This window comes from Phalacrocorax aristotelis, chromosome 14, assembly GCF_949628215.1.
Source record: "Phalacrocorax aristotelis chromosome 14, bGulAri2.1, whole genome shotgun sequence".
In the NCBI taxonomy this organism is placed as follows: Eukaryota; Metazoa; Chordata; class Aves; order Suliformes; family Phalacrocoracidae; genus Phalacrocorax; species Phalacrocorax aristotelis.
This window is the reverse complement of record NC_134289.1, coordinates 5,559,587-5,586,375: the sequence shown is the minus strand read 5'-3', so window position 1 is coordinate 5,586,375 and position 26,789 is coordinate 5,559,587. Positions and strand designations below refer to the sequence as shown.

At 40.3% G+C, this 26,789-nt stretch overlaps 1 protein-coding gene across 7 annotated transcripts in view; it reads right to left on the bottom strand.

Moving 5' to 3' along the window:
- Nucleotides 1-26,789, bottom strand: part of CTNNA3 (catenin alpha 3) — a 562,887-nt gene that overhangs the window by 397,090 nt on the left and 139,008 nt on the right. For all 7 annotated transcript variants that reach the window (XM_075109794.1, XM_075109793.1, XM_075109796.1 and 4 more), the window contains 2 exons: nt 23,965-24,228; nt 13,796-13,999 (listed from right to left, as the gene is read on the bottom strand). In XM_075109794.1, coding sequence (XP_074965895.1) covers nt 13,796-13,999; nt 23,965-24,228 — 468 coding nt within the window. The remainder of the gene's footprint in view (nt 1-13,795; nt 14,000-23,964; nt 24,229-26,789) is intronic.

Sequence of the window (26,789 nt, the reverse complement as noted above, 5' to 3'; positions counted from 1 at the left end):
AACAGAACTCAGAGGGTCGTGATCAACGGAGCAGAGTCTGGATGGAGGCCTGTCACTAGTGGTGTTCCCCAGAGGTCTGTGCTGGGTCCAGTCCTGTTCAACAGATTCATCGATGACCTGGATGATGGGACAGAGCGTAACCTCAGCAAGTTCGCTGATGATACCACGCTGGGAGGGGTGGCTGATACACCAGAAGGCTGTGCTGCCATCCAACGAGACCTGGACAGGCTGGAGAGCTGGGCCGAGGGGAACCTCATGAAATTCAACAAGAGCAAGTGCAAGGTCCTGCCCCTGGGGAGGAACCACCCCATGCAGCAGCACAGGCTGGGGGCTGAACTACTGGAAAGTGGCTCTGCTGAGAAGGACCTTGGAGAACATACAGACTAGCACAGAATACATTTTATACTGAAACAAATCAGTGAGGCACAAAAACAGGTGAGAGGAAGAGCTGTTAATCTAAAAAGAGGTGTTGATATACCCAAGAAAGTGAAACAGGCTCACATTTCTTCATTAAAATAAGCATTATTTTTCTATGGAAGTGAAAACCAGAAAAGCTTTCTAAGGAGGAATTAGCTGCAAGAACTAACAGGTGTTAGGAAGGAAGTTCTCTAATGAGAACCTCTCTACAGGTGCCACCTGAGGCTTAGACATGAACTCAGAATTAATCCATAACACACACCTTGCCAGGAAAGGATGACGAGTCAGATGGATAAGGGAGAAAGTGCAGGGGTCTTTCTGATTTCCGAGGGTGGAGTGAATTAACAGCTCACAGTCCACAAAAGGGACAGTTCTGCTCAGCTAGCTCACTTCTGCACTCTCAGTTACTCATTCCCGTTTCCCTAGGTATGCGGATAGAGCTTATGTGCCCTTCCCAGAGTTTGACTCAGTTCAGTAAAAGTGCAAGAAAATTAATCCAACAAGAACAAGTGAATAGTCAGTTTGGCATGCTGACCCTCCTGACAGATAGGGTAACCTAAGTATCAGAGCTAGCACATGGAAGGGGACTGGTCTGAGTGGCTGAGAGCACAAATATGCAAAGTACACAATGGGACTACCTATTCCAGCTGAACTGAGCTCTTAGATCAAAGCAAAGGGAAAAGGGAAACTCTGATGGAATAGAGGGGAAAAAACTGCTTCACAATAAGGAGGATAAAACACTGGAATAGGCACCCAGAGAGTCAGTGGGGAATCTGTACCCTTAGAAATCTGACCTGACTGAACATAGCCCTGAGCAGCCTGATCTAACTTTGTATTGGGCCCTTCTTTGAGCAGGGAGTATCACCAGATGTCCCTGATAACCTGTAGTATTATATCATTGTATCTTAACTAATAGCTTCAAAGATTAAGTTGACATTGATGAAAGCTTACAATGCTATCAAAGATTTCAAATGACGTTGACAATGCTACAGACTAACTGGAAAACAAACATAGCAAGAATCAAAGCACAGCATCAGAAATCAGAAATACAGCTGACTGGAAATTCTCCAGAGGAATCCTTCTTCTATTGAATTTTGACAGTTTCTCAAAAGCAGAATATTCCATGGAAACAGAGCAAGCACAACAGATCTTCTGACAACACACAGGTATATGCCCTGCCAGCTCTGCAAGATGGTCTTGGAACCAAATTCTGAAAGTTTCAGATATGCTGCTTCCAGTCTGTTTCCAAAAGAACTTGGAGGTACCAATCCCTGAGTACTCTTACTCTACAAAAAAATATCTGTTCTTACAGCTCAGAGAGGCAGGTGTTCTGAGGATCACAATAATGAAGGAGCCAAACAGCCTAAGAACCTGGCAGCCTTACCTGGGGCTTATTCAGATTTTGCATGCTCACTCATGTGCAACAGTACTGTGGTTTCCCATAGGGATCTAGAATAATACTTCATGTCTCATCTGAACAGTCGGGTCAATTGGTCCACAGCTGCTCAGGAATGGACAGGTACAAAACCGATAACAATCCTGGCAATATCAGTCGGCATCACCTAAGACATCCCAGTGTACTTCATTTCAAAATCTTGCTTTAATGTGTGCGCACTTGAACACAGGAGGTGGCTGGCAGAATCTGGAAGATTATTAAGCTTCTTTTTTCCAAATCAGAAACAAAACATTTTCCAATAACTTGAAAGCCAAGAAATAAAAACTCCATTTCCTAGCCAATTCTAGCAAGGATCAAGAATGTCATTATGAACTCATCTCCTCAAAAAAATAGCTACAAGCTGTCGTAACAGCATTTCATGATCCCTTTACCTAGTCATTGTTTGGTTTCATACAGCTCACACTTTCTGCTGGAACTTTGCAAAGTTTTCATCTATTTCTCTTCCTTATTATTCCAAACAGTAGACTGGAAACATCATTACCAAACCAAAATGGTTCCTGCTTGCATGCACAGGCTCTCTCATGTATATATTGCCCATATGTGCATGTGCAGAATTAGTAAAGACACGTTAATAATACAGCGGCTCTTTTGCTGTATTAAGAAGAAAAAAATAAAATACTAATCCAGTTTTCAGATAAGACATTTTCCTTGGGCTCCAGTTTTGTTTTCCATTAACTGCTTCCAGGGTGTATGTTATTCTTATTTCTTATTTTCTCCTATTTAAGTAGCATTCAAATTGATTATTATTCTTCATTTCTTCTGCAAAGAGCTACATATATTAGCAAGAGAATAGAGGGAGGGAATTTCTTTACCAGTTATCTCCTTTTACAGACTGATATTTCCTCCTATACAATATTAATGTTTTCAAAAAATTAGAAACATCGCTACTTGATAGAAAAGACAATCCTAGATTATTCCTGAGTACAGCCCCTAGTTAAGTAGCTGGCTTATCCTTTCTTCCCATCTTCGTATAGATTTTCTTCTATTTTTGCTCCTGATAACGAAACAAAGGTTATCAATAATTAGAATAACATAAGATAGTCAGGACTTTCCAGTAAATAGAGTAATTAGAATAATTTACTTTATCTAATGTGTTCTACTAAGCACTGCAGCTGTCTGATTCGAGATGTTTTCTTCACAAAGTCAAACAGAAAGAAAATGTGCCAATTGGTAACACAGGCTTAGAAGACAACTGTGAGACGCAGTTCTTGAGAAAAGCTTGTCTTGCAAGGACTTTTTTTTTTTTTTAATTAATATGATGGCAAGGGTTGGTTTGATTGTTTTGTTTTCCAGCCTTCCAATCATACACACTGGTCACAAATGCAATGATACAAAAGAATGTTCTTCCTTTTTAGTTTTAGATAATTCAGAAAATTCAGAGAGTAGCACATCAGAGGAACAACTGGAAATGAATCCACCAAAATGAAACTTAAAGTAAAAAGGAAGTGCCAATAAATGCTGGTTTTGACCACAAATACCTGTTTTTTTTCTTTAAGCCACATTTTGATTTTCTTTTCAGAAAGAAAATGGGGATGTGGAATTTGGATTTAGATCCTCAGGTCCCCAATCTCTCTTAAATCACTGTTTAAGATCTGGCTGAACAGTAAAGACAAAGCATTAGAATTTTTTTTTGCAATAGTTTTATGATACAGTAGTGATTTCATAAAAGTGATCATAAGCTATTTCACATAAAACTCCATTGTTCATTCCTCATACAAAAGACCAACAGAAGTTAGGCAAGAAATTAAGGTGAAAAACAGGTTGATAACTATGCAGATATCTCAATTTCTATCATAGAGGAGTCACCTCTGGTTCTATAAATTAGGAACTGTCGCATCTCATAGGTTGCTGCTGAACAAATATCTTAAATCTCAGTAACTATAAGAAAAAGCATTTGGTTTTAGCCATGCAGTAGACCTCAGTACTCTGGTTCATGAAATTTATAGGGAGAGCTTTAATCAACCACTTCCCAAATGATTTCTACAGGAATTCAAGGTCTCATTCTAACCTTTGTTTTATATAGAGGATTAACTAGCACAGAACTTAACTTAGTAACTACTCTCCCTTTCACCACCTCAAGACTACCAGAGATTATTCAAATTAAAAAAACTTTCTTTTTACTGTTTTACATACTTTCTTGTCCCTACCTTCATTACCAGAGTATTTTTTTTATCTTCCAGAAGTAAATAATGGTATTTACTTTATATTGAAAGAAGCTGGCAGGGCACAAACTTTGGAATTTATTTAAATGTTAAGAATCACAGACTCCACACACTGAAGTTAGCAGGGATATCTGGAGATCATCCAGTCCAACCCACTGCTCAAAGCACAGTCAACTACAACCATGTTTATTTGGGTTTTGGATGGGAACTCCAGAACCTCTCTGGGAAACCTGTTCCAGTGTCCAACCACACTCACAGAAAAAAGTTTCTTCGTGTTTAAATGCAATTTCCTGTACTTCAGTTTGTGCCCATTGCCCCTTGCCCTGTCACCAGGAACCCGTCAGATGTATCCAGCTTTGTGCTCTTTACTCTCTCCCATCAGATATTTCCACACACTGATAAGATCCCCCTGGAGCCTTCTCTTCTCCAGGCTGAACAATCCCAGCTCTCAGCCTCTCCTTGTATGGTCAATGCTCCAAATCCTTAACCAGCTTCACAGCCCTCCACTGGACTATATCCAGTATAGCTGCATCTCTTCTGTACTGGAAAGCCCAGCACTGGACACAGCAGTCCAGATGTGCCTCATGAGAGCTCAGTAAAGGTGAAGGATCACCCCTCTCTAGACCTGCTGGCAATGCTCTTCCTAATGGAGCCTAGGAGGCTGTTGGCCTTTGCTGCAAGAGCACATTGCTGGCTCATGGCCAACCTGGTGTAGGGCTTGGCCTTTCCCCTTGTGGAACTTCATGAAGTTCCTTGTCAGACCTTTTCTCCCACCTGCTGAGGTCCTTCTAAAGGGCCGCACAACCTGCTGGTGCATCAGCCATTCCTCCCAGTTCAGTATCATCTGCAAGCTTGCTGACAGTGCACTCTCCCATTGCCCAGGCCATTAATGGGTTAAACAGCACTGGACCCAGTACTGACCCCAGGGGTATACCACTAGCTACTGGCCTTCAGCTAGACTTTGTGCTGCTGATCCCAACTGTTTGAGCACAGGAGTTGACCCAGTTTTCAGCCCACCTCACTGTCAACTTACTTAGTCCGTACTTCATCAGTTTGTGTTACGAGACACAGTGTCAGAAGTCTGATCAAACTCGCGTTAAACAACATCCAGCATGCTATCACAATGAACACATATTTCAAGATTACACAGATACTTTGAGGTAGTGTAGGTTACACACTTAGCAATTAAGGGTTGTTTTTAAGAGAAGAACTTAAGGCATTTTGGATTTGTTTAGAAAAAATAATTCTTCTGTGAAAAGTTGGATTTGGTCTTCATTCGTCTGCAGCATCAATGCTCTATTAAGAGTTCCCTTAACTATCAGTGACTGATCTTTTTAATAAAAATTGTTACATAAACAAGAAGTAAATACCTTTCAATCTGAAACAGAATACAATTTAGAAATTTATTTGGACGACAAAAATCAGTTATCCTATACAAAGGATAAAAAAACCAAGATAAATACATTCTGAATCACTAGACTTCAGTAGCATTCCTAGAAATGGCATACTAACGTTTAGAAAAATGATCAGTCTTTAACATCCTCCAGAAAACAGGAAACTCATCAAGAAAAACCTCTCGTAATGACAACCATTTTCCATAAACAGTAATAAAAAAAGCCAAACCAACCAAAAAACCACCACAACAACAGGAAAAAAAAAAAACCAAACTTGTAAATTAAACAGCTAGGTAAATGTTGAGCTAACAAATACTTCAATATTTATTTGTAATGCTTGTTTATTACCATAATCAAGGATTTATTTCATCTTGGAGAGAGAAAATGCTACTTTATTGAAGGCTCCCTGAAAAAAAAAATTAGTCCTCAGCAGCCCAATATATTTCCAGTCCTGTCAGGTATACCAAATACAAATTACTGACTATTGCACTGAATCATCCTCTACAGAGCCATGAGTTGCTCATCACACTACATTACTTCAATGCAAACCTTAAGTTAAGATCCGATTAATCCTAAAATAGCTTGGCTCAGAACCGTTAAATGAAAAACAGGGCTTAAGAATAGAAGATTTTTCATTATCTTTCTCTAGCTCACGTGCATAGAACCCACTTTACTGCAAACTCTTTAAGACCATCTACAATCAGTTAAATTTAACTGCAGCTTATTTTTCAACCGTAAATCTATTTGGGGAATTCACTAGACTACTTTTGTCTTTTAAGCACAATAAAAATCTTCTTCCTGAATAGTGCATATGTAATTTCCCCACAAAACTGTTTGACAAAAGTTAACATTTAGAAAAATAATTTTCAATTACACATATTGCCCATAAAATTTAAGAAAACCCACTGTAGGGGTGTTCAAAGTCAACTGAAGTAGGTACTCAGCCAATGCCACCAACAGAATTATGAAAACTTACAGGTTTTCCTGCATAAATGCCAGCATAACATGCCATATGGGCATACTAATTTTACTGGAATAAATCTTTTTTCTGAAAACATAATACTCGATAAAGTAATTAAAAAAAAGAACTGAACAAGAAAAATCTGAGTGACACTCTACCTACACATCACACATTGAAATTTTTAAAGTTTACATTTTGCTATACTTGACTTCCAGACTTCTCTGGAAAACCAGTTTTAAAAATGTTTGAATATTAAAAGGACAGTAAAGTAAGAACATTTGAATATATTTTTTTTACAAAAACAAATGAATACAAGCTCTGTTTGTTCATGTTCCTATATAAAAATTACAGAAAAATGGATTTCAGGAAGTCAGTTCAACCACTTGCATGAATAACCAACAGCTATTCTGTTCTTGAAGACTTTAACAAGGAATGTCTTCAAACCCCCTGGTTAGTCTAGCCTGCTAAGTTTGGACTCAGTTCTTCAACCAGACAGCAATTACACAGAACTTTTCAAGATATATATTAGTGAAAGAAAGTGGAAGTAACCAAGAAGGACAAGTCAAACAGTCCCCTGTTCTTAGCTCCCTAGACTTCACTGGCAACAATTTCAAGCATCCAATACTAAAGTATATTATTGAACAAATAACATTTAACACAACTCCAAACAGTTGCTGTAATCTTCAGCTGTGTCATGTATGATTGTTTGGAATAATTTTCATTACATGGAGGAAGTCAGAGACACATCAAGCTAAACAGAAAAAGGTACAAAGCTGTACGTGAAAATGCATTTCTTCTGTCATACTTCTTAGAAGCTTTAATTAATGAGCTGAATTATCAATTTTACAGACTCACAATATCATGTAGCCACACAGACAATTTCACTGGGAGCTACAATCAAACCACATTTTGAAGCTCTGTAAAAAGATATACAGGCCTGAGGAGAACTGATAGTGTCCTTCTAACAGTTTCACCATCAACAACAACAACAAAGGAAAACAATGTGAAAATGGTAAAATACACATTTTTAGACATGTATCAATATAGGATCTGTGGACTGGTTGTAATACTTTGGTATCTACCAAGAAGATCTCTTATGACAATATTTTAACACACATCACCACAGCAGTTTTCTATAGAAAAGCAAACAGTAGCTGGCAGGTACTGAGATAAGAAGGTTTAGGTTTTTAAGTCATAAAAAATGTATTCATGACTGAAATTATATATTCCAAATATATTTTCAGCATACTATCAAAAAATCTTCACATTAGAGTGCTCACTATACCCCCACTCCAAAATATAGATGCAAATTAGCCCCAAATGAATGAAACTGAAAAAGTGGCAAACACCATGTTTTCTGAAATAGCCTGCGTTCTCTGAAGCCCATCTGACAGGAACAGGTTTGGTGAACCCTCATGTGAATAGAGAATATAGGCTTTAACATAAAGAACTGTAGAGATACGAAAAGCCTCTGGAGCTTTTTCATAAGTTCAGTTATTTGATTCATGCAAAGTGAATTTTCTCTGGTAAGGGATACCATTTTGTGCCCTAATTTCTTATTTATGGAGTACCAGTCTTTTCATATACATATTATTAACTATCAGTAATCCACCTTCCTGCAGCTACAGCATGTAGATAATTAAGGGCATAGTCCCAAGATGCAAATATCTAACAAAGATGACCAGGCAATTCTTTAAATTAAAAATATGAAACATTCCCTTTTTAAGCTGAACAAAATGTTTTCTTCAATCTGAAATAACTCTTTTAGAGGAATTCTTGCAATTTCCAGAACTACCAAAAATGTTCCTCCTGAGCACTGACATGAAAAATCCACTCTGCAGAGCAAGATTAAGTAGCTTAAATGCATGATACACTGCACCACTGTGACGATAAACAAAAGTGTCTTGTCTTCCCTCTAGCCAGGGAATCAGTAAAAGTCTTCATCAGGAAACCACAAAGTACAAGTAACATGAAGTTTGAGGTATCTGATGCTTGAGGTATCTATATGTACTTCCACTCTAAAAGAGTAAGAATGGCAATAAAATACTACCCAAAATATTATCAATCACAGGCTGTCTCTACACAGAGACAGTGGGTCAGACCTTAAGCTGTTGAAGAGTGATCAGTACAGGTGTAAAGCAAGGCATTAGCACTCCACAGCACTCAACTAAGTTGAGACAAAGGGTCAGGCCCATAACCATGCCATCAATAAATAAAGACTACTGGTTTTCCATCCATTTCCTAGTTTTGAATTTCCAGTGCTCAGGTTCCAGTAAATGAACAACAATTACAATTTGAAATCTAGACAGACCCAACCACACAAGTCCCAACTAGCCACTGTACCATCTTTCCCGCAGCTGGACCTCCCCCATGGCTAGAGGGCTCTGCACTGCGTTTGCTTTGGAGGGCTCAGCACAGTCCAGCTCACTCCTTGTCTCGGCTGTCCCCCTACTTTCTAGCACCTAGTCTCACCCTCACAGCATTTCAGTTTATGTGCTCGGATCCAAATATGTCTCAAATCCAAATGCGTCTCATATCCAGAAGTTGTGGACACAAACCTGTGGTGAAGCAACAGGCTTCAGAGAACCGTCAGGGAACCCAAGGAGATAATTCTCCAGCAGCTGCATTCCCAGTACATGCAGTTCAGGTTCTTCTGCCACTAACTACTTCATCTTCCTTGCAGTATCACTGCTGTAGTGGTCCTGTGCTGTCTGCCACAAAGCAGATGAAATTTATAGTCAGCCTCAGCTTGACCTGCCCTTAGGCTACATGGATAGTCAGGGCTTGATTATCAGTACCCTAAATATGTAATATAAATATGCACAATGTGGTCAACTTCAGTCCACTTCCTGATCTGGCCTCAAGGGGAAATGTGTCATCAGCCTCCTCCCATTTGCTTAAATGTCTCCTCCTGTTTTCTTAAATGACTTAAGAGACTGAAACCACCGCTGGTGTGAGAAGGGATGGCTTGGCTCTGCTCCATGACACGCTCAGCATAGCAGTGCCACACATGGTATAGCGAATGCTACAGCAAGCAGCAGTGGCCGCCGCTGCCACAACCTGTGGCACAAACAGCACAGGGAGCTCCAGAACTGCAGACTAAATTCCCATGCTAGTTTGCATGGTCACACATTTCTGTGAATTGTGTGTGAAATATTCTGTGAGATATTTTTAACAAGATAAATTATTCTGTGGCACTGACACATTTTTCAAATCTGTATGAAGTTGGCTAATGTATTTAAAAAGAACAAGAGAATATTGTTTTTATAAATATATTTTCAGATCTCAATGTTTCAGATTTTCCTTTGAATCTATTTTTAAAGATAAATTCTTGAAAACGTGTAAAAACTTTGAAAATTACAATGAAAATGCAAACTATTTTACTGACATTATTTGACCCAAAAACTTAGGTAATTTTAATATAAAAACCCAGTTACGAAACAGCAGTTTTTGAAACACAACAAGAATGAAATCACAACCTATCAGAAAAGGCGTAAAGTATACTGGCCCAGCATGCATAACCGTGTGCGTATGTGTATACACACACACACACATATCCAACCAATATCCAGAATAAGCTGAGAAACTAATAAAGCTCAAACATCATGAAACAACATTCCAAAAGTAAGGAAACTTTAATTCAATAAAGCAGCTATCATAGCATCAGCATATCTGACCTTTCTTTACCAACCTTTTTTCAGCTTTGTCTGAACAGTCTAGCCAGTGATCTTTATTCAGCCCACAGGTGTGTGCAGAATAATTATTCAGACATACCCTTCCTATTTAAATAAGGCAGAGAAATCAGCGCCTGCAGTCATCCTAACCGCTGCTCACAACAGCCACCTTAACCCACACTCAATCACAACTCTCTTATCCCTTTTGATCACCCAGAGGAGTGTGTACCCCTATTATGACCGGGAATAGAAGCAGAGAACTCAAGTATCATGGAGTTAGTATTTCTGCACTCCACCATATTCAATTACTTTTCATTTTAAAGGACGAGTAGAGACAAGAGCTTGTCACTAGGAAAATGCAAGTGTTTATTACTAGAACAAAATGATTGCCCCTACGGATACATTATTATCCACACACCATAGTATGATTCTGCCATTGATCAGCTATCCAAATTCACAGTAGTAATTCCTGTTATTTGATGTCCTGAAATGCAAATATATCCCTTAACAATATATGGCTATGTGCAAAATTCAGAGAGGTTAACAATAGTACACAAATAATTCCGAAATACCAGAAGAATTGCTGCCTTTCATAAGAAAGGTAAATATATTTGCAAATTACTTTATGTCTGAACTACTTCATGAAGAAAAAAAACTTAAAGCTTCTTGGAGACAGATCGAGTCTCTGTTAGTGTAGAGAACCTTTCGTTTAATGTTCCGTTGCACCACCTCTCTGTGATACAGCCTCTGTGAAAAAGGCCACTTATGTAAAAGACATTATCTGCTGAAAAGATGTTTCTCCCAGCTTGCAGTAAAAACTCTAAACTTCATCACTGACATCAACAGGCCCTTGATTTCACCTGGTGTCCTTAAGGCCTATTAGAGACTTGGAAGCTAGATTCCTTATGCTGTTTCAAATAGTTAGGGCTAAATCATAAGTTCCTGTACATTTGTTTAGGCACTGAGGGCTGGTTTCAGGAAAAAACAGATGATGCAGAACTTAGGATTTAGGCACTCAAGTCCTTGGCAATGATCGTGTTAAAGCTAAACACTTAGCAGGCAGGCCACATCCAATATCAGCACCAGACCCAGGAGTTTTAGCGATACACAGGGTGTTACCAGGGTCAGTGCAGCTGTTACTGCTTCCTGGCAAACCAGCTGCTAAAGACGGATTTGCGAAGGTGGTACTTAATGTGTGCGGTGTCTCTGAAGCAATGCAGCTCCCACTAGCAACACTCAGATAGAAAGAAGCCTTAAAAAAAGTAATCAAACCAATATACTAGCAAGAAATGACAGATGCACATCCAGAAAAAAATCCTCCAAGCAGCTGACTACTAGCACTCATGAGGGTGATTGAAAAGAACTGAAATGACAGTGGGTAGGCTACAGTTTGCGAACCATACACCATCAGGACGAAGGCAGGAGCAAAAGCGTGCCCTTTGTGGATAGTGGGCAAGGAAAACTTTCCACTTTCATGTACAAGCTGCAGTTCAGAGCTCTCTGGCCATAGGGCACAAATACACTATGAGAACATACACGTAGACTCACATGAAATATTACACAGTGTGACTTCTTGTGGAGTACAACAGCATTCCCAAGGAGAGGAAGGGAATCACAGTCTAGTCCTTAAATTGTACTATGTTAACAAATGGCTAGCATAATTTTTATAGCTCATTCAATTCACAGTCCTAGCTTACTGAAGTTATTAATAGAAGAACCCAGAAGACAGTGATAAATCAGCACTGCCTCCTGGATCTATCATCTATTCTTCAGCGAGTTAGAGTTGTGCAATAAGACAACTGACACTCAATAATTTTATTGAAAAAACTTATTTAACCCAGTCTCAGTAATAGCTATAAACTATTATTGGTGAGAGTTTTTCCACTGAGATCAATATTAATTGAATAAGCACATCAAGAGCACTAAAAGAAACTAAAAACTTTAAATTCATTCCTGTCATTTAACCCTAGCCTAACACTTCATACCTTTAAATCTTTTGTATTTCTCCTTTTCTGTGCTCCTCCTCTTTGCCACTTTGTGCAGACACAGTATTCTGCAGCAAATTATATGATGCTTTTCCTTTTTGCCATATTTAAATAGCTGCTTCCTGACTTTCTCAAGTCAGTGGAGCGGGTTATGGGCTCTTCTTTTGCCCTTAGTCTGCATTATGTAACCCTAAAAGCATTATAATTTCTGAAACAGACAAGGTAATCAATTTTGTTTCAAGAGTCCAAGCATGTAGTTTTACTCCTGCAAGACAGAATTCCACTAAAGCTTCCTTGAGACAAACCCATAGCAATCTTTTGGACTAATATGGGTTGCTGTACACCACATCTACACCTGCATCTTCCCACGCGCTCTGGCTACTACAGGTTGATGCTCTTATTAAACTTTCAGCCATTTAACAGCAAACCTGATCCACCCTAGAACAGATATTGCAACAGAGATCTGTAACAAGAAGGAATCAAAGACTAACATTCCAAGCTAACCAGAGCTAAAGAAATCTCACATAGCTAACCCATGTGTAAAGCACCACCAGAGAGGTTCAAGAGTTACGTGGCATTCAACAGAAACTGCAGCTAAATTTTGAGTAAAAATATGAAAGCATCTTTGTCTGATATAGGGCCTGAAAGAGCAAGTTGAATTCACAGAAAATTAAATAAATCAGCTCTAAGTCCCACCAGTTCCTCTCCCCCTCCCATAAATAAAAAGAAAATAGCAACAAGTACAATATCTGTGAAAAGAAAAGTATCTTATATGGATAGATTATCTTAGTCCCTACACTTCACTGTCCTAACGACAATAGGATAAGACAAAAAACAGTCTCATTAGAACAGCTTTGGACTGGGTTAACTAGTATTACTTACACAAAGGAATTTCAGCTTCCAAAAAAAGAAACAAATAGCTGTGTCATACGATTATCCTCTCAATGTGCTTGATGAATTATCTTGAAATATCTTTAGATAAGAGCGGTATGCCTACAGAAAACGTTTCCAGAGTAAAAGCACATTAACACTGTGTACCCATATTAATAGTATCCGAGCCTCCACTGTTTTATCATTGAACTGCCAGACACAAGAAGCGCCAAATCCATTATTTAAACCTAACAATTATTTTTAAAAACATAATCAAACTATATTCCTTTTCAGAAATTAACAGGTGAATTTGCCTATAAGCATGCCAGATTTCTGGATTTACTGAACAGTCCTAGCTTTCTAATTTAGCAATTAAGTCATCTGGGCACTTGTCACTTGGAGCTCTTACACAGATCAAGCATAGGGGTGTGAACACGACTTTGAAATGATACTAACAGATTACTTACATTTTAGCAAATTACTAGTTAAATTGTTGCACTCTAAAGGAGCAGCAATTACATTTTAAAACTCTGATCTCGGAAGTAAAATTACAAAGAAACTCTTCTTGCTAACGTACAAAGAATTATGTCTGTTCTGTACTAGTGACAGTTCACAATAAGCATAAAATATCCTAAATGTGCACATTCTATAACAGCATTTTCCACAGACTCTAATATACGATTCTTACCATTTCTGGAGATCCATATCTTCGCTCTTGCTGAGATTGATGTAGAAAAATGTTCCTTTCAACTTTTTAAAGAACTTGGAGAAATATAGGTTAAACTCTAATTTACGTTAATTATAGGTTAAATTCTAATATACACTAAAATAGGCTGAAACAGATGTTAAAAAAAGGGAAAAAGTCTGGTTACCTACATTGTTTATGTATTCAGAAAGCAGGTCTTGGAGTGCTTGGCGGATGGCGTTGCATTCAGCAATGATGCGTTCTCGATGAACATCACGCGTGCAGGAAGAATCAGCTAGCAAAGCCGCTCCACTGATAATAGCTTCCAGACGTTTCTCTAGTGATGGCCTTATTTTCTCTTCATTCACTACAAGAGGATCCAGGATAATTAAATTCTGGAAAACATTAGGAGTACAGGTAAGAAAAGTCAGGCCAATTAAGCTGCTGCTTTATTTCTTACTTGCATGAACCACGGCGATACTACACTTCCTAGACTTGCAACTTGCCCTTTCCCCTTGAAGCATCCAAAATATGTTTGGCCGTGGCAGATTCTGTTCTCCCTACCGGGGCCATGCATACAGGTCACTTGCAGACAAAGGCAAGTTCTCTCTGCCATTCAGATCTCACTAAGTTCTAATCCAATACCCATGTTATCAAATCCTACTGGCCTGGACCCAGTGCTAAGATGGCAACAGAGCTTTCCAGCCAGAGCTGGTTCACACCTAAGCAGCTCACATGAACAGCTACTGTAAGCGGTAGAACAAGATCACATCTACCTGCAGGCCATGTTGACATCTGACTACAACTGCCTTGCCTCCAAGTCCTTCCTCTGTTTCCTACTTTTGCTGCACGAGAGTCAAGATTTTCATCCTCGGCTACAGTCTCTCCTACACCTGCAATTGGCATTTCTTCTTCTACAAGGCATTTCACTTCTCCTGGAAACAGAAACACCATTTGTCTACCTTTATAAATATGCATGCATTCTTATCACTGAGTATCTATTTGGTCTATCAATCTTCACAACATCCTACTCTAAAAAGAAAAAATATCAACCCCATTTTATAAGCAAGGAACTGAGACCCAGACTGCCAGGTTCACAGCCATACAAGAAGATACATCTTAGAACAGGCAACTGCATGTCATCTTCCCAAGTTCTCAGCCAGCATTGTTTCTCCTCTTCAAAAGTTTTGTCACTGTGGCTGTAACAAAAAAAGTGTTTCTTCTTTCAAACTCTTTCCTGCGTTTGCCTACACTTCCTGAGGGTCATCTGTCTTCCTTACCCTCCCATACAGTGGGCCTGTCTTGTATATTTACCTTGTACATTCACCTTGTACATTCTGAAAAAGATATATATTTTTTCCTAAGTTTGCAATGTCTATGTACAATTATGACACTGTGTATGAGTTTACTAATCAGTAATATTCCATGTTTTATCTAAGTACCTCAGATCAGAGCCTCAGCTTTGTTTGAAAGAGGGCTTCAACACCTCCAAAATCTGGACTTTTAGAGATCAGGAGGACCTCAGGATTTAACACAAAAACATGAATGCTAGCTCACAGCTGAGAATGTTAAATCAGATTACATGAGCAGTCTAGTTCTGCTGACTTTTTAGTCTAATGCAATCCCACACCATGGCAGAAAGTCACCGGCGGTACCTTTATCAGGCTCAATATGGGCAAAGACCAAAATAGTAGCTTTTGCTCAACAGTTGTTTTTTCAAAGGATATAGATATATACGTTCTCTTGCTTTTCATTAGCTAGGGCAAACAAAAGCAGATAACTGTTTTGCATGATAAAATTAATTACATTTGTGTGTCAACCAAATATTCCAAAGAGAGAGAGAAGGAGAAGTGATATTTTCATGAAATGTGAAAGCATAATTCAAGCTTCATCATTTAAAGAAATACAAAGTAGCAATTTCTAATTTAACTGAACATCTGAAGCAGTGTCATTATGGTCCAGATCACCAAGCCTGTATTCCACATAAATCCATTCACCTGTTACATCCATATGTGGTTCCAAGCTTTCAGAAGAAATATTAAACAATAAAACTATGCCTATACCCTTAAGTGGAATTCAGGTCAGGCAAATCAGAACTAATCTGTGATTATCCACTGTGTGCTGGACTACTTTTAAGCTGGAGAATTTTAATTATTTTTTCAATTTAGATTTAATATCACAATTTCAGGTACTGCCTAGCTTAGGCAATTCTAAGAGTAGTAAAAGTGTTCTGTTAGAACATCATTAGATAAAAGCTTAAACAGCTAGGAAAGGGGACTTCAGTCACCTTCAAATTTTCTTGTTGGTTGTTATTAACATTCTCTTACACATTTGGTATGATTTAGGGAAAGGGAGACTTTGTTACATATTCATTCCTGCCACCTTTTCTGAAATATACAAGAATTGTTTTGAGACAGCTGGGAGATTCTCCAGCAGAACTGGAGAAAAAAAAACAGACTTCATAATCTGAATATTTCAAAAGGAAACCAGCACAGGTGCTTTGTGCATTACTGTCATTCAAATGGAAGCTTGTTTTCCCAACTTGCATGATCAGTGTAGGTTTCTAAACATTCTGCCTCCACTGTTCCATTGCCCTGAAGTCCATCTTATTTAAAAGCATTCTAGTTATTTAAAGTACTCTCCGCACTTCAGTCCCATACTTACTACCTATTAACATATATAAAATCAGCGGACAATGAACCTTCTTAAACAACCTCTGTAAGACCTTCTGGGGCCTAAAGTTCTAGGATTATGGTATGCTTTGTACCAGAAACTGGGACTACATGAACTATAGTCCTCAAATTTCCACAGACAATGGCTAGAAGGAAAAGGTACTAGTGAATTTCAGTGTGTCTCCACATTTTCTATGTTGAATTTGGGGATTTTCATACCACTGTGGAGTATCACCAAAAAAAATCAGGCCAGTGCTACTGCTAGTGTAATTTTCTGTTGTCTATTCTGAGACACTCTAAAAAGTCTAAAACTCAGTTTATAGATTTGTTTCAGCAAGTGACAGGATAGATCATTAAAATGGTTTATGGCTCCATGTCAGGTATTCATATAGATCCAGCAGATGCAACCTTAGATTAAGTATTAACTATGTATTTCCCAGCTCCTGCATGTTCTTAAACCAATTTTCACCTATCGAGATACATAAACTCCTTTTCAGTATATTATATGTGCAAGTGGGAGGGAAAGAGCTTAAATATTCTGAGGATGAAAAACACAGCCATTTGTATATCCATAAAAGCAACACATTAACTCTATTTGTCTCTCTCAATTATTTCCTAATGGAAAGATGTAAAAAATATCTTGATCATGGAAACATTAATCTCACATGCAACTTTGGAAGCAAAGCCAAACTGGGATGGAACCATAATTTCCCCACTAGAAAAGACAGACAAAGGAAACAGACAGCCCATTGCTTTCATCCTCTTTGACAAAAGTAGAGAAGTTGGAGACAGTTAAGAACTACTCGGTAGTTACAAAAAAAATCTGATTTTTGCCCTCTCAAGAAAGAAAGAAGAAAAAATGAAATGTTGACAGGGCCTGGAAGACCCTGCCAGTAAGGCTAAAATCCAAAGAAAAGAAAGAAGGCGTCTAACTTTGTACTTCCTTCTACTCTGAAATATCTCCATATACCCTGACCTCTTGCTGGCAGTGGATGGAGCCAGACTGGCTCTCCCAGGCAACAGCTTAGAAGTCATTTTGCTTTTGCAGGCGACTCCTTCATTGCCAATGCTTACAGCCAGGCCTGACAGCAGTAATCTAGTTCAGAATGTTGTCATCAGAAGCCTTCCTATTGCAATTAAAACACTAAGACTCCTGTGTCCTTTTCTATAATAGCTATTTCCACAGGAGGAAGGAAATGTACCTGAAGACACTTTTCCAGAAGGCTGAAGGCAGCAAGATACCACTTGTTCACAAGGATAATTTAGTGACACATTAAGAGTATTAGTATAGGGCATCCATTTTTTCCTCACTTTTCTTTGCTGAGCTTCCTTACAACAGTGAGATTACAGCTGAACGCAAAGGAAAACTGCACCCAACTTACCTGGACTCAAGCTAAATTACTACATGTCTCAAACGCAACATGGATTGCAGGAAATTAGGGAAATGCAGTACAGGAAACCATAAATAAGTGGTGAAAAGAGCTGTTAAGGACTCAAATGCAGGGGAAATTAATCCCTTTCAGCTGTCACCTCTCAAAGTAAGAATGCATAACTTTAAAAGCAGAATCAAAACCGTTCTCAGTAGTAGAAACTGTGTTTTCCTCCATAACTGGAATATATATAATGCAGTTTAATGACTACGTTATCTAGGTCCTCGTTACTTTGGCTATATCCAAAGACACAGCAAAATTAAAAATGAAACAGGTAAGTACCTGCACAAGGTGTGCACAGGTTGATGATCTGCTGCACCAGGTGGCTGAGCTGCAGGAGACAGTTATAAGGCTAAGTAATATTAGAACTAAGGCAGAGATAGATACGCGGTCTCAGAACCACGCTCCTGTAGCAGACACCACTGGGAAGGAGGAGGCACCTTGGACCCTGGCGACCCGCAAAAGCAGGGCTCTGCCTCAGCCTCCACCTCCCAGTATCACCATCAGCAGCAGATTTGTAGCTTTAGCAGCTGCAGACACCCACAAGCAAGGTCCACAAGGTGCAACTGTACCAGCAGCACAGAGTGGATACCGTAAAGAGGTAAGTGCTCGTAGTGGGTGACTCTCTGTTAAAAGGCACCGAGGCGCCCATCTGCCGACCTGACAGGGGGTCACGAGAGGTTTGCTTTCTTCCAGAACTAAGACCTGAGACATCGCTGAGGGGTGCCACACTTGTCAAAAGGACTGATTAGTATCCTCTGCTACTCCTCCATGTGGGCACAAATTACGCTGGCAAGCCAGAGTCTGGGCAGAACTAAGCAAGACTATAAAGCTCTGGGAAAGCAAGTGAAAAATATTGGTGCCCAAGTTATCTTCTCCTCCATATCACCTGTTGGAGAAAAACGGTCAACTAGAAATAGGCAAATAATACAAATCAACTCCTGGTTACGTGGCTGGTGTCAACGTGAGGGTTTTGGCTTTTATGACAATGGGACGCTCAACAACCAGAGGCTGCTAGGGAGGGATGGACTCAGCCGTCCAGCCAGTTTTTAACTCAGCGCAGAGTGCACTTGTCCAAGCAGCCAGCTTCTCCAGGAGGATGCTGTGGGACACAGTGTCAAAGGCCTTACTAAAGACCAAGCAGAGAACATCCATAGCCTTCCCCTCATCCAAGTGGGTCACCTTATCATAGAAGACGACCAGGTTAGTGAGGCAGGACCTCCCTTTCATTAACCCATGCTGGCTGAGCCCGATCGCCTGGGTGTCTCGCATGTGCTGCGTAATGGCATTCAAGATGATCTGCTCCATGACCTTTCCCAGCACTGAGGTCAGGCTGACAGGCCTGTGGTTCCCTGGATCCTCCTTCCAACCCTTCTTATAGAGGGGTGTCACATTCACTAGCTTCCAGTCATCTGGTACCTCCCCGGTTCACCAGGACTGCTGATAAATGATGGAGACTGGCTTGGTGAGCTCCTCTGCCAGCTCCCTCAGTATGCTCGGGTGGATCCCATCCGGCCCCATGGACTTGTGAACATCCAGGTGAAGGAGCAGGTTGGTGACTGCTACCTCTTCAACAACTGGGACTTCATTCTGCATCCTAGCTCCATCTCCCAGCAAAGGGGCCTGACAACCCCGAGGATGACCAGTCTGACTATTAAAGACTGAGGCAAAGAAAGCATTAAGTACCTCAGCCTTATCTTCCATGGCAAGGTTAGCAAGGTTACCTTCCGCATCCAACAAAGGAAGGAGATTCTCCCTGGCCCTCCTTTTGTCACTGATATATTTATAAAAACATTTTTTGTTATCTTTAACAGCGGCGGCCAGTTTAAGTTCCAACTGGGCCTTTGCCTTTCTGATCTTTTCCCTGCATAACTTCACAACATCCTTGTAGTCCTCCTGAGTCACCTGCCCCTTCTTCCAAAGGCAGTAAGCTCTTGTTTTTTTCTTGAGTTCCAGCCAAAGCTCGCTATTCAGCCAAGCCGGTCTTCTCCCCTGCCTGCTCAACTTACGGCACACGGAGATGTCCCGCTCCTGCGCCTTTGAGACTTCCTTCTTTAATAACATCCAGCCTTCCTGGACTCCTTTGCCCTTCAGGACTGCCTCCCAAGGGACTCTGTTAACCAGACTCCTTAACAATCCAAAGTCTGCCCTCCTGAAGTTCAGGGTAGTAGTTTTGCTGACCCCCTTCCTTACCTCTCCAAGAACCGAAAACTATCATGTCATGGTCGCTGAGCCCAAGACAGCCTCTGACCACCACATCACCCACCAGGCCTCCTCTGTTCGTAAACAGAAGGTCCAGCGGGGCACCTCCCCTGGTTGGCTCGCTTACCAGTTGCGTCAGGAAGTTATCTCCCACACAGTCCAGGAACCTCTGAGGCTGCTTTCTCTCTGCTGTGATGTATTTCCAGCAGATATCTGGTAAGTTTGAGTCTCCCACGAGAACAAGGCCTAGAGATTGTGAGACTTCAGCCAACTGCTTGTAGAGTACTTCATCTGTCTCCTCATCCTGGTTGGGTGGCCTATAAGACCCCCACCAGGATGTCTGCCTTATTGGCCTTCCCCTGACCCTTACCCGTAAGTACTCAACCTTATCATTGCTGTCATTGAGTTCTAGACAGTCAAAACACTCTCTAACATACAAGGCTACCCGTCCATCTCTCCTTCCTTGCCTGTCCCTTCTAAAGAGCTTGTAGCCATCCATTGCAGTGCTCCAGTTGTGCAAGTCATCCCACCATGTTTCCATGATGGTGACCACATCATAGTTTCCCTGGTGCACAATGGCTTCCAGCTCCTCCTGTTTATTGCCCATGCTGCATGCATTGGTATAAATACACTTCAGTTGATCTACTGATCTCTTCTCCAAGATGGGTATGCCACGCCTAGGCTCATTCCTAGCAAGCCTGGTTTTATCCCCTTCCCCCTTCATATCTAGTTTAAAGCCCTCTCAACAAGGCCTGCTAACTCCTGAGCCAGAATCCTTTCCCCCCTTTGCGACAGGTCAACCCCAACTGTCTCCAGCAGGCCTGGGGCCATGTAAACTGCCCCATGATCAAAAAAACCAAAATTCCACCACTGGCAGCAGCCTCTGAGCCACGTGCTAATGAGATGGGACTTCCTGTTCCTTTCCGTATGCCTCCTGGCTACCGACGGGATGGAGGAAAACACTACCTGCGCTTCTGAGCCTTCAAGTAATCGCCCCAGTTCTCTAAAGTCCCTTTTGATTGTCTTTGCACTTCTCTCAAGTACCTCATTCACTGCCGACCTGAACAACCACTAGCGGATAATAATTGGACACTTTTACCAGCCTAGGGAGCTTCCTGGTAATGTCTCTTAACCTTGCCCCAGGGAAGCAGCAGACTTCCCTATGGGATGGGTCCGGCCGGCATATCGGGCCCTCTGTTCCCCACGACAATTACCCTTCTTTTTTTCTTACCAGTGGCTGTTGTAATGCGTGGGGCTGACTGGTTCCCTCTAGTCAACCCCTTGGGTGGATCACTATCTTCAGCCTCCTGACCCTCAGGTTCCAGAGCCTCATACCTATTGTGTAAGGGGACCTGCGGGGGGCGAAGTCAGCTGGGAGAGGGTTCGCCTACTGAGCCGAGCAGGGATCTGCATCCATCCTCCTCCATCTCTTGGGTCCCCTCCCTCTGCCTGGCGGCATGAGGGCAGGGGAGACGCTCCTTCCCTTGATGCTTCCATCTGGTGTGCTCATCTCAGGGACGGTAGGGAGTGGCTCCACCAGTCTATCTCCCTCTCACATTCCCTGATACTCCTTAGTCTTGTGACTACTTCTTTCAGCTCTGCCACCATGCTGAGCAGATCCTCCACCTGCTCGCACCTCATGCAGGTCCTGTCTCGGGAGCCCTCCATGACTGGAGCGAGGCTCTGGCACTCCCAGCAGCCAGAGACCTGGGTGGCTGCACGTTTTAGTGGGAGTTCTGTCTGCGTCGCCACATGCCTTCTGGCGATAGCTCTTGTTCAAGCAGAGACCATGGCTAAGTCTTTTCCAAGACAGCGTAGACCACAAGGAGACCTTGCCAGCTGGCTGCTCACACTCAAATATTTCCTGACATTTTGGATTGATTTACCATATTTTGGCATCTCATCTGTAACTGCTCTGCTGGACAGCCATGGTCATTAAAGGACCACATATCAGATTAGTAATGCTGACAGAGTCAGGCATGAAGACCTGTATCATTTTGTGAGAAATCTCTTTACGTTCAGAAGATGCAAGACCAGTAAAAGACTTTAGATAACCTGCACCCACATGCTCTTTTAACACAGACCTTAATATGCAATTAAATTTGGAACATTACACTTTTGTGTTTATTTATGAATGACATGGCAGTTATATGGAGCCTTTAAGAGGAATTCTTGAGAATCTACTGATTGAGGAGTTAGGTGCTCTAATTTTACTGGTGGTTTCCTCACCTATAACACTGTAATAACTTTCACACTGCCAGCACTGGCAAAGGAAGAATGGCATTGCAAAACATCTAGATACTAGATTGTTGGGTCAGCTCTGTGATACATTTCCACACTATAAACATTTAATGAGATTTGTTCCCAACAGACTATTTACTACATCAATCTATTTCATGGTACCGTATTTGCAATAGGAAGACAGAGCAAAGGTTATTTCAGGTCCTTAGCCAATAGAACTTTCTGTAAAGAAGGAAAAGTGCAACGATTAAGTCATAAACCATCTGAAGTTAAATGCTTTATATATTGTGCTTTATCTAACTCAGCTTCAATTCCCATTTGTGTTACCTAGATAAAACTCCATTTAGAACTCCATAAACAAATGGCTTTTTACAAGAGACTTCTACGTTCTTACATTTCCAAATGAAAACAAAATCAATCCAAAAGAGATTTTTTCCATTTTGTGATTATCAGTTTTTAAATCTTAAAGCAGTAATACATTTAATTGCATTTTTAAAAGAATTATTAAAATGGTACTGCTCACATACAGTCAAGATTAGTTCATCTACAGTCAGATGATGCAACCCTTTCACAAAATTTTAAAAAATTTGCAAATACAAGTAAATAATAGCTCCCATTTAAAGTATATCAGTGTTTTTCATTGTAACAAATCATGCATTACTCTTAAATGTTTATTTTTTTCTTCCATCTATTAAGAAAATAATTAGAAACTATAATTTTAAAACCCAGTGTGAGAAGCAAGGAAAGATGACATGTAACGTGCAATTGTAGCCTGCTCCTTTGCGGGGAAAAAGCCTGTCAGATGCAACTTTGAGGATGACTGAGACATCTGTTTTGATCAATGAACTGCCACTATAAGATTTGTGTCATATATGAATTTCAATGTATTTCTCTAACCTTTCACTGAAAATTTTAGACAAAATCTATTACCATCAGTCCTAACATCAAAGCTCCTGAAAAATGTATCAACAATGTTGGGAGTTCCAAAGCTGAGATCTGGCAAGCCTGAGAATTTACAACCAAAAAGACGCATATTTGCAAATGCGTTTAGAAACCTTCACTCCTTTTGCTGATCTGGGCTGACATTAGTTACACCAGATGAGGACTGTGATCTGTAATCTCACCTACAGGAGGTCTTTTACCACTTTTGGCAGGACAATGGAAAACAACACTGGTAAGAGCCAAAGCAGCCATGAGAAAAAGGGAAAGCTCCATACAAAAGCTTAGGATCAAGTCAGGAGTAGATTAAAAACTGTCTTTCTCCAAGTATTGGTTAAATAATGGAAGTAAAAATGCACAATTTGTGAAAACATATGTCCACTTTATTTAATGATAACCTGAAAAGATAATTAGATTTCTAAATTCTCCAACTACATGAATTACATAATGATCCCAATGACAAGTTTTGGAGTACAGGACTTAAACTTGCATTGTACACATTCCAATGCGGTCAAGGTAGCAGTGATCACCATCGTCTGACCAACACTGTTATTTGTAAACTAAACTCATGGGTTCTGCCCACTTATTCAAGGATGTGTGTCTCTCCACAATTAGCGACATACTTGGAATTAATTGTTGCCTGCTGTTCAAAGGAAGGCAAATATTGAACATACACGAAGACTTAATTCCAAACACTTTTGAAGGAAGTCATCCCCCCAGTGAAATAATTTAGAGTGATACTATTTAGACTAGGACTAAGCACAGCATCAGTCTCTAATGCCTTTAGGTCTGTCACTTATGATAGTGATAGGGTTTGTTTTTAAAATGAAACGAGCAATTTTTCCAAATATGTTGCAGTCTCACAGGTTTACGTACCTCAAGCTCATCAAGTGCACTTCCAAGAGTAGCTGTGTGAGATGTAGGTTGTCCCATTTTATTTCCAACTCCTTGGGAAGCATTAGAAATTACATTGAGAGCATTCTGTATTTCATTGCAAATTGAATCCTTGCTGGCTGTAAGGGATGCAACATCTGAATGTTCCAAACAAGCTGAACATATTGAATGTAGGAGAGAGGAATTTTCCTTCAGGGATGCACGTGCTGCAGCAATTTCATCTCGCTGATTGCTAGATTTCAAATCCTGTCAGCAAAAGAACATGCAGTTTATTTCCAAAAGCAGTTCAAAACTTCAAAACTGACAAGTAATGTATAAAAAAATAAAATTTTCCTCTCTCTACCCTGTTTAAGGAAACATTGAGTTAAATTCAAATTGTGAAAATGGGCTACAACAGTACTTAGAATTGAATCATCTTTATCCCTTGAGAAATTAACAGATTCTGTGTAAAACAACCCCAATTTTTATTGGGTCTTATAACCAGCACCATGAACTGTCCACATTTGTCTTGGTTTTAAGCACAATTTTGCTACAAGAAAACCAGCCTGGAAATCAGCTGTCTTTCCTACCAGACTCGTCTTTCTTCATAAGCAACAGAGGAGGACAGAGGTGCAGACAGGATTAAGCAAGGAATTCTGTGATTGTTGCATTTAAACAGATTTCCCTGGGTTTGCTTCCCTGCCCCACCAGACTATGCCCAGACCACACTGCAAGAAGGAATAGCTTGTCAGGGATGAGAATCCTGTGCTCCTGGGAGGTGGGAAGCATGGAAGATTTGGAAATTAAAAAGGTGCTTGTGAGAAGCCATCTCTGAAGTGCCACTGCCTTTTTCTCCTTTCTCCCTGCTAAGTACACACTTAAAGCACTCGGGGATCTTACCACACTCACCTGGTTCCTCCCTTCTCCACCCCGATCTCTTTGAGACCCTACTCCCTCCCATCAGCCCAGACAACAAAGAACACACAGCTCAACAGAGCTACCAAGTCAGATTTAAATGTTTCTGGAATCAAGCTCAGGAGCTGCTATTTGGACAGCTGGAAGTTATGGACTTTGTTGCAATCATACAGTCAACATCAGGATTGTAAGGAATACCCTCTCGCATCCTATTTTACTCTAGACATTCTCCCCACCTTTCTTCTCCCTTTAAACAACCCTAGTAGATATTTGCAAAATGTCTTGGGTGAAGGAGACAGTTAAATTCAAGGGAAAAACAAAAAAGGAAAGGAAAATAGCACATCAGAAAAATAAAAGCCTGTGGCACCAGCTTGAAATGATGAGAAAGGCACAATAAAGAATGAACAACGAAATGCATACAAAGCTGCTCACAGCCTGCTCTAAAGCAAGCTGAAGTCTTTCTAATTATTTTCCTTTGCATTGCATCGGGCTCTATATGCATTATTTACAAAAGCATCGCAGCACCCACCTCTCACTGCATAAAGTTAATAAGTTTATGGCTGAAGAAAAGAACATTCGATATCAAATTAACCCGTCCTGTGTTTCTGAAATTTCATTTACTGCAAGACATGCATTGGACATAGGATTGCATCTTACTTCCTCAGGCTACCTTGGAAATCTCAGGGATACAGTAAAAAACAACCAACCAAAAAAAAAAGCCACCACAAATGGGGCGGAATAGAGGGAGGAAGAGACAGGAGGAGGGAGGGGTGGAGCCTTAAGCAGAAGCAGACAATTGTTTCACCAGCTGATCATCTGAATTAGAAAATTGAGTTATTTTCTTGGGCATATTAATACTTAACATACTTTTGCATTTTCAATAAAACAATGTATAAATGAATCACCACTGTGCAGGAATGACTTCATTGCCCAGTGTGCTCAAATCCAAAGACTACTGCACCTCCAACCTTGGTAAGGCGTCTGCAATTTATGCAGTGCACTCTCAGCAAAAACATTTATTCTTAAACACAGACTCTTGCTCCAATTAGTGAATCTACACTTCCTACAAATAAATGAAAAGACAACAGAATGCCCTCTTTTCTCCTGTGCTGCAAGGAGGCTACAGACCTAGAGATACAACGGTAAGTCAATACAGCACTGAAGTTTAGCTGGCTTCTATTCTTAACCATTTCTTACTTTGCTGCATCATATGCAATCAGTCAAACTCAACAGTCCTTCCAAATGACTTTTTCCCTCTAAAACAACACTGTCTAACCAGGATCAAGGGGTTCATAAGAAATCCAAAAACTGGCAAGTCAGCAGCACACAGGCAGTAACAGCAAATCAGTAACACGGTGTCTGGAAACGGTCCAAAAAACTCCATGTTTTTAAAACACAATGTTTTGTTTCACACAATATTGTGCAGAGTTTCATAATCATGGTATTGGTAAATTCACCTAAAGGGCCTCACTTTTGTTCAATAACACTGAAAAAAAAAACCAAACACACTTAGACCCATGAAATTCATCACTACTTTGGTGTTCAGTTGTGAACCAAAAGAACCTGCAGGGCCATCTTTCTTTTCCACCTTGATGAAGAATTAATTTCTCAACATTTTAGTCTGATCTGCACACACAGGAAAAAAAACACAAAACACACCAAACTAAAAACCCAAAAGAAACCCACAATTCAGTTATTTCTCTATCAAATCTTTGCATATATGGGTTATCAGAAACGTGTAACTAGTCCTCTGAAGATGGAAGTCAGGCTCTACAAACAGATTGTTAACCGATAGTCCATAAACTTTTTCCACTGGAGAGAAAAATACAGAAACCATTCAATTCCTTTTTGACTTGTCAGATACAATATACCACTAGGAAATAGAAGAAAGCAACACTGAGAAAGCATACGGT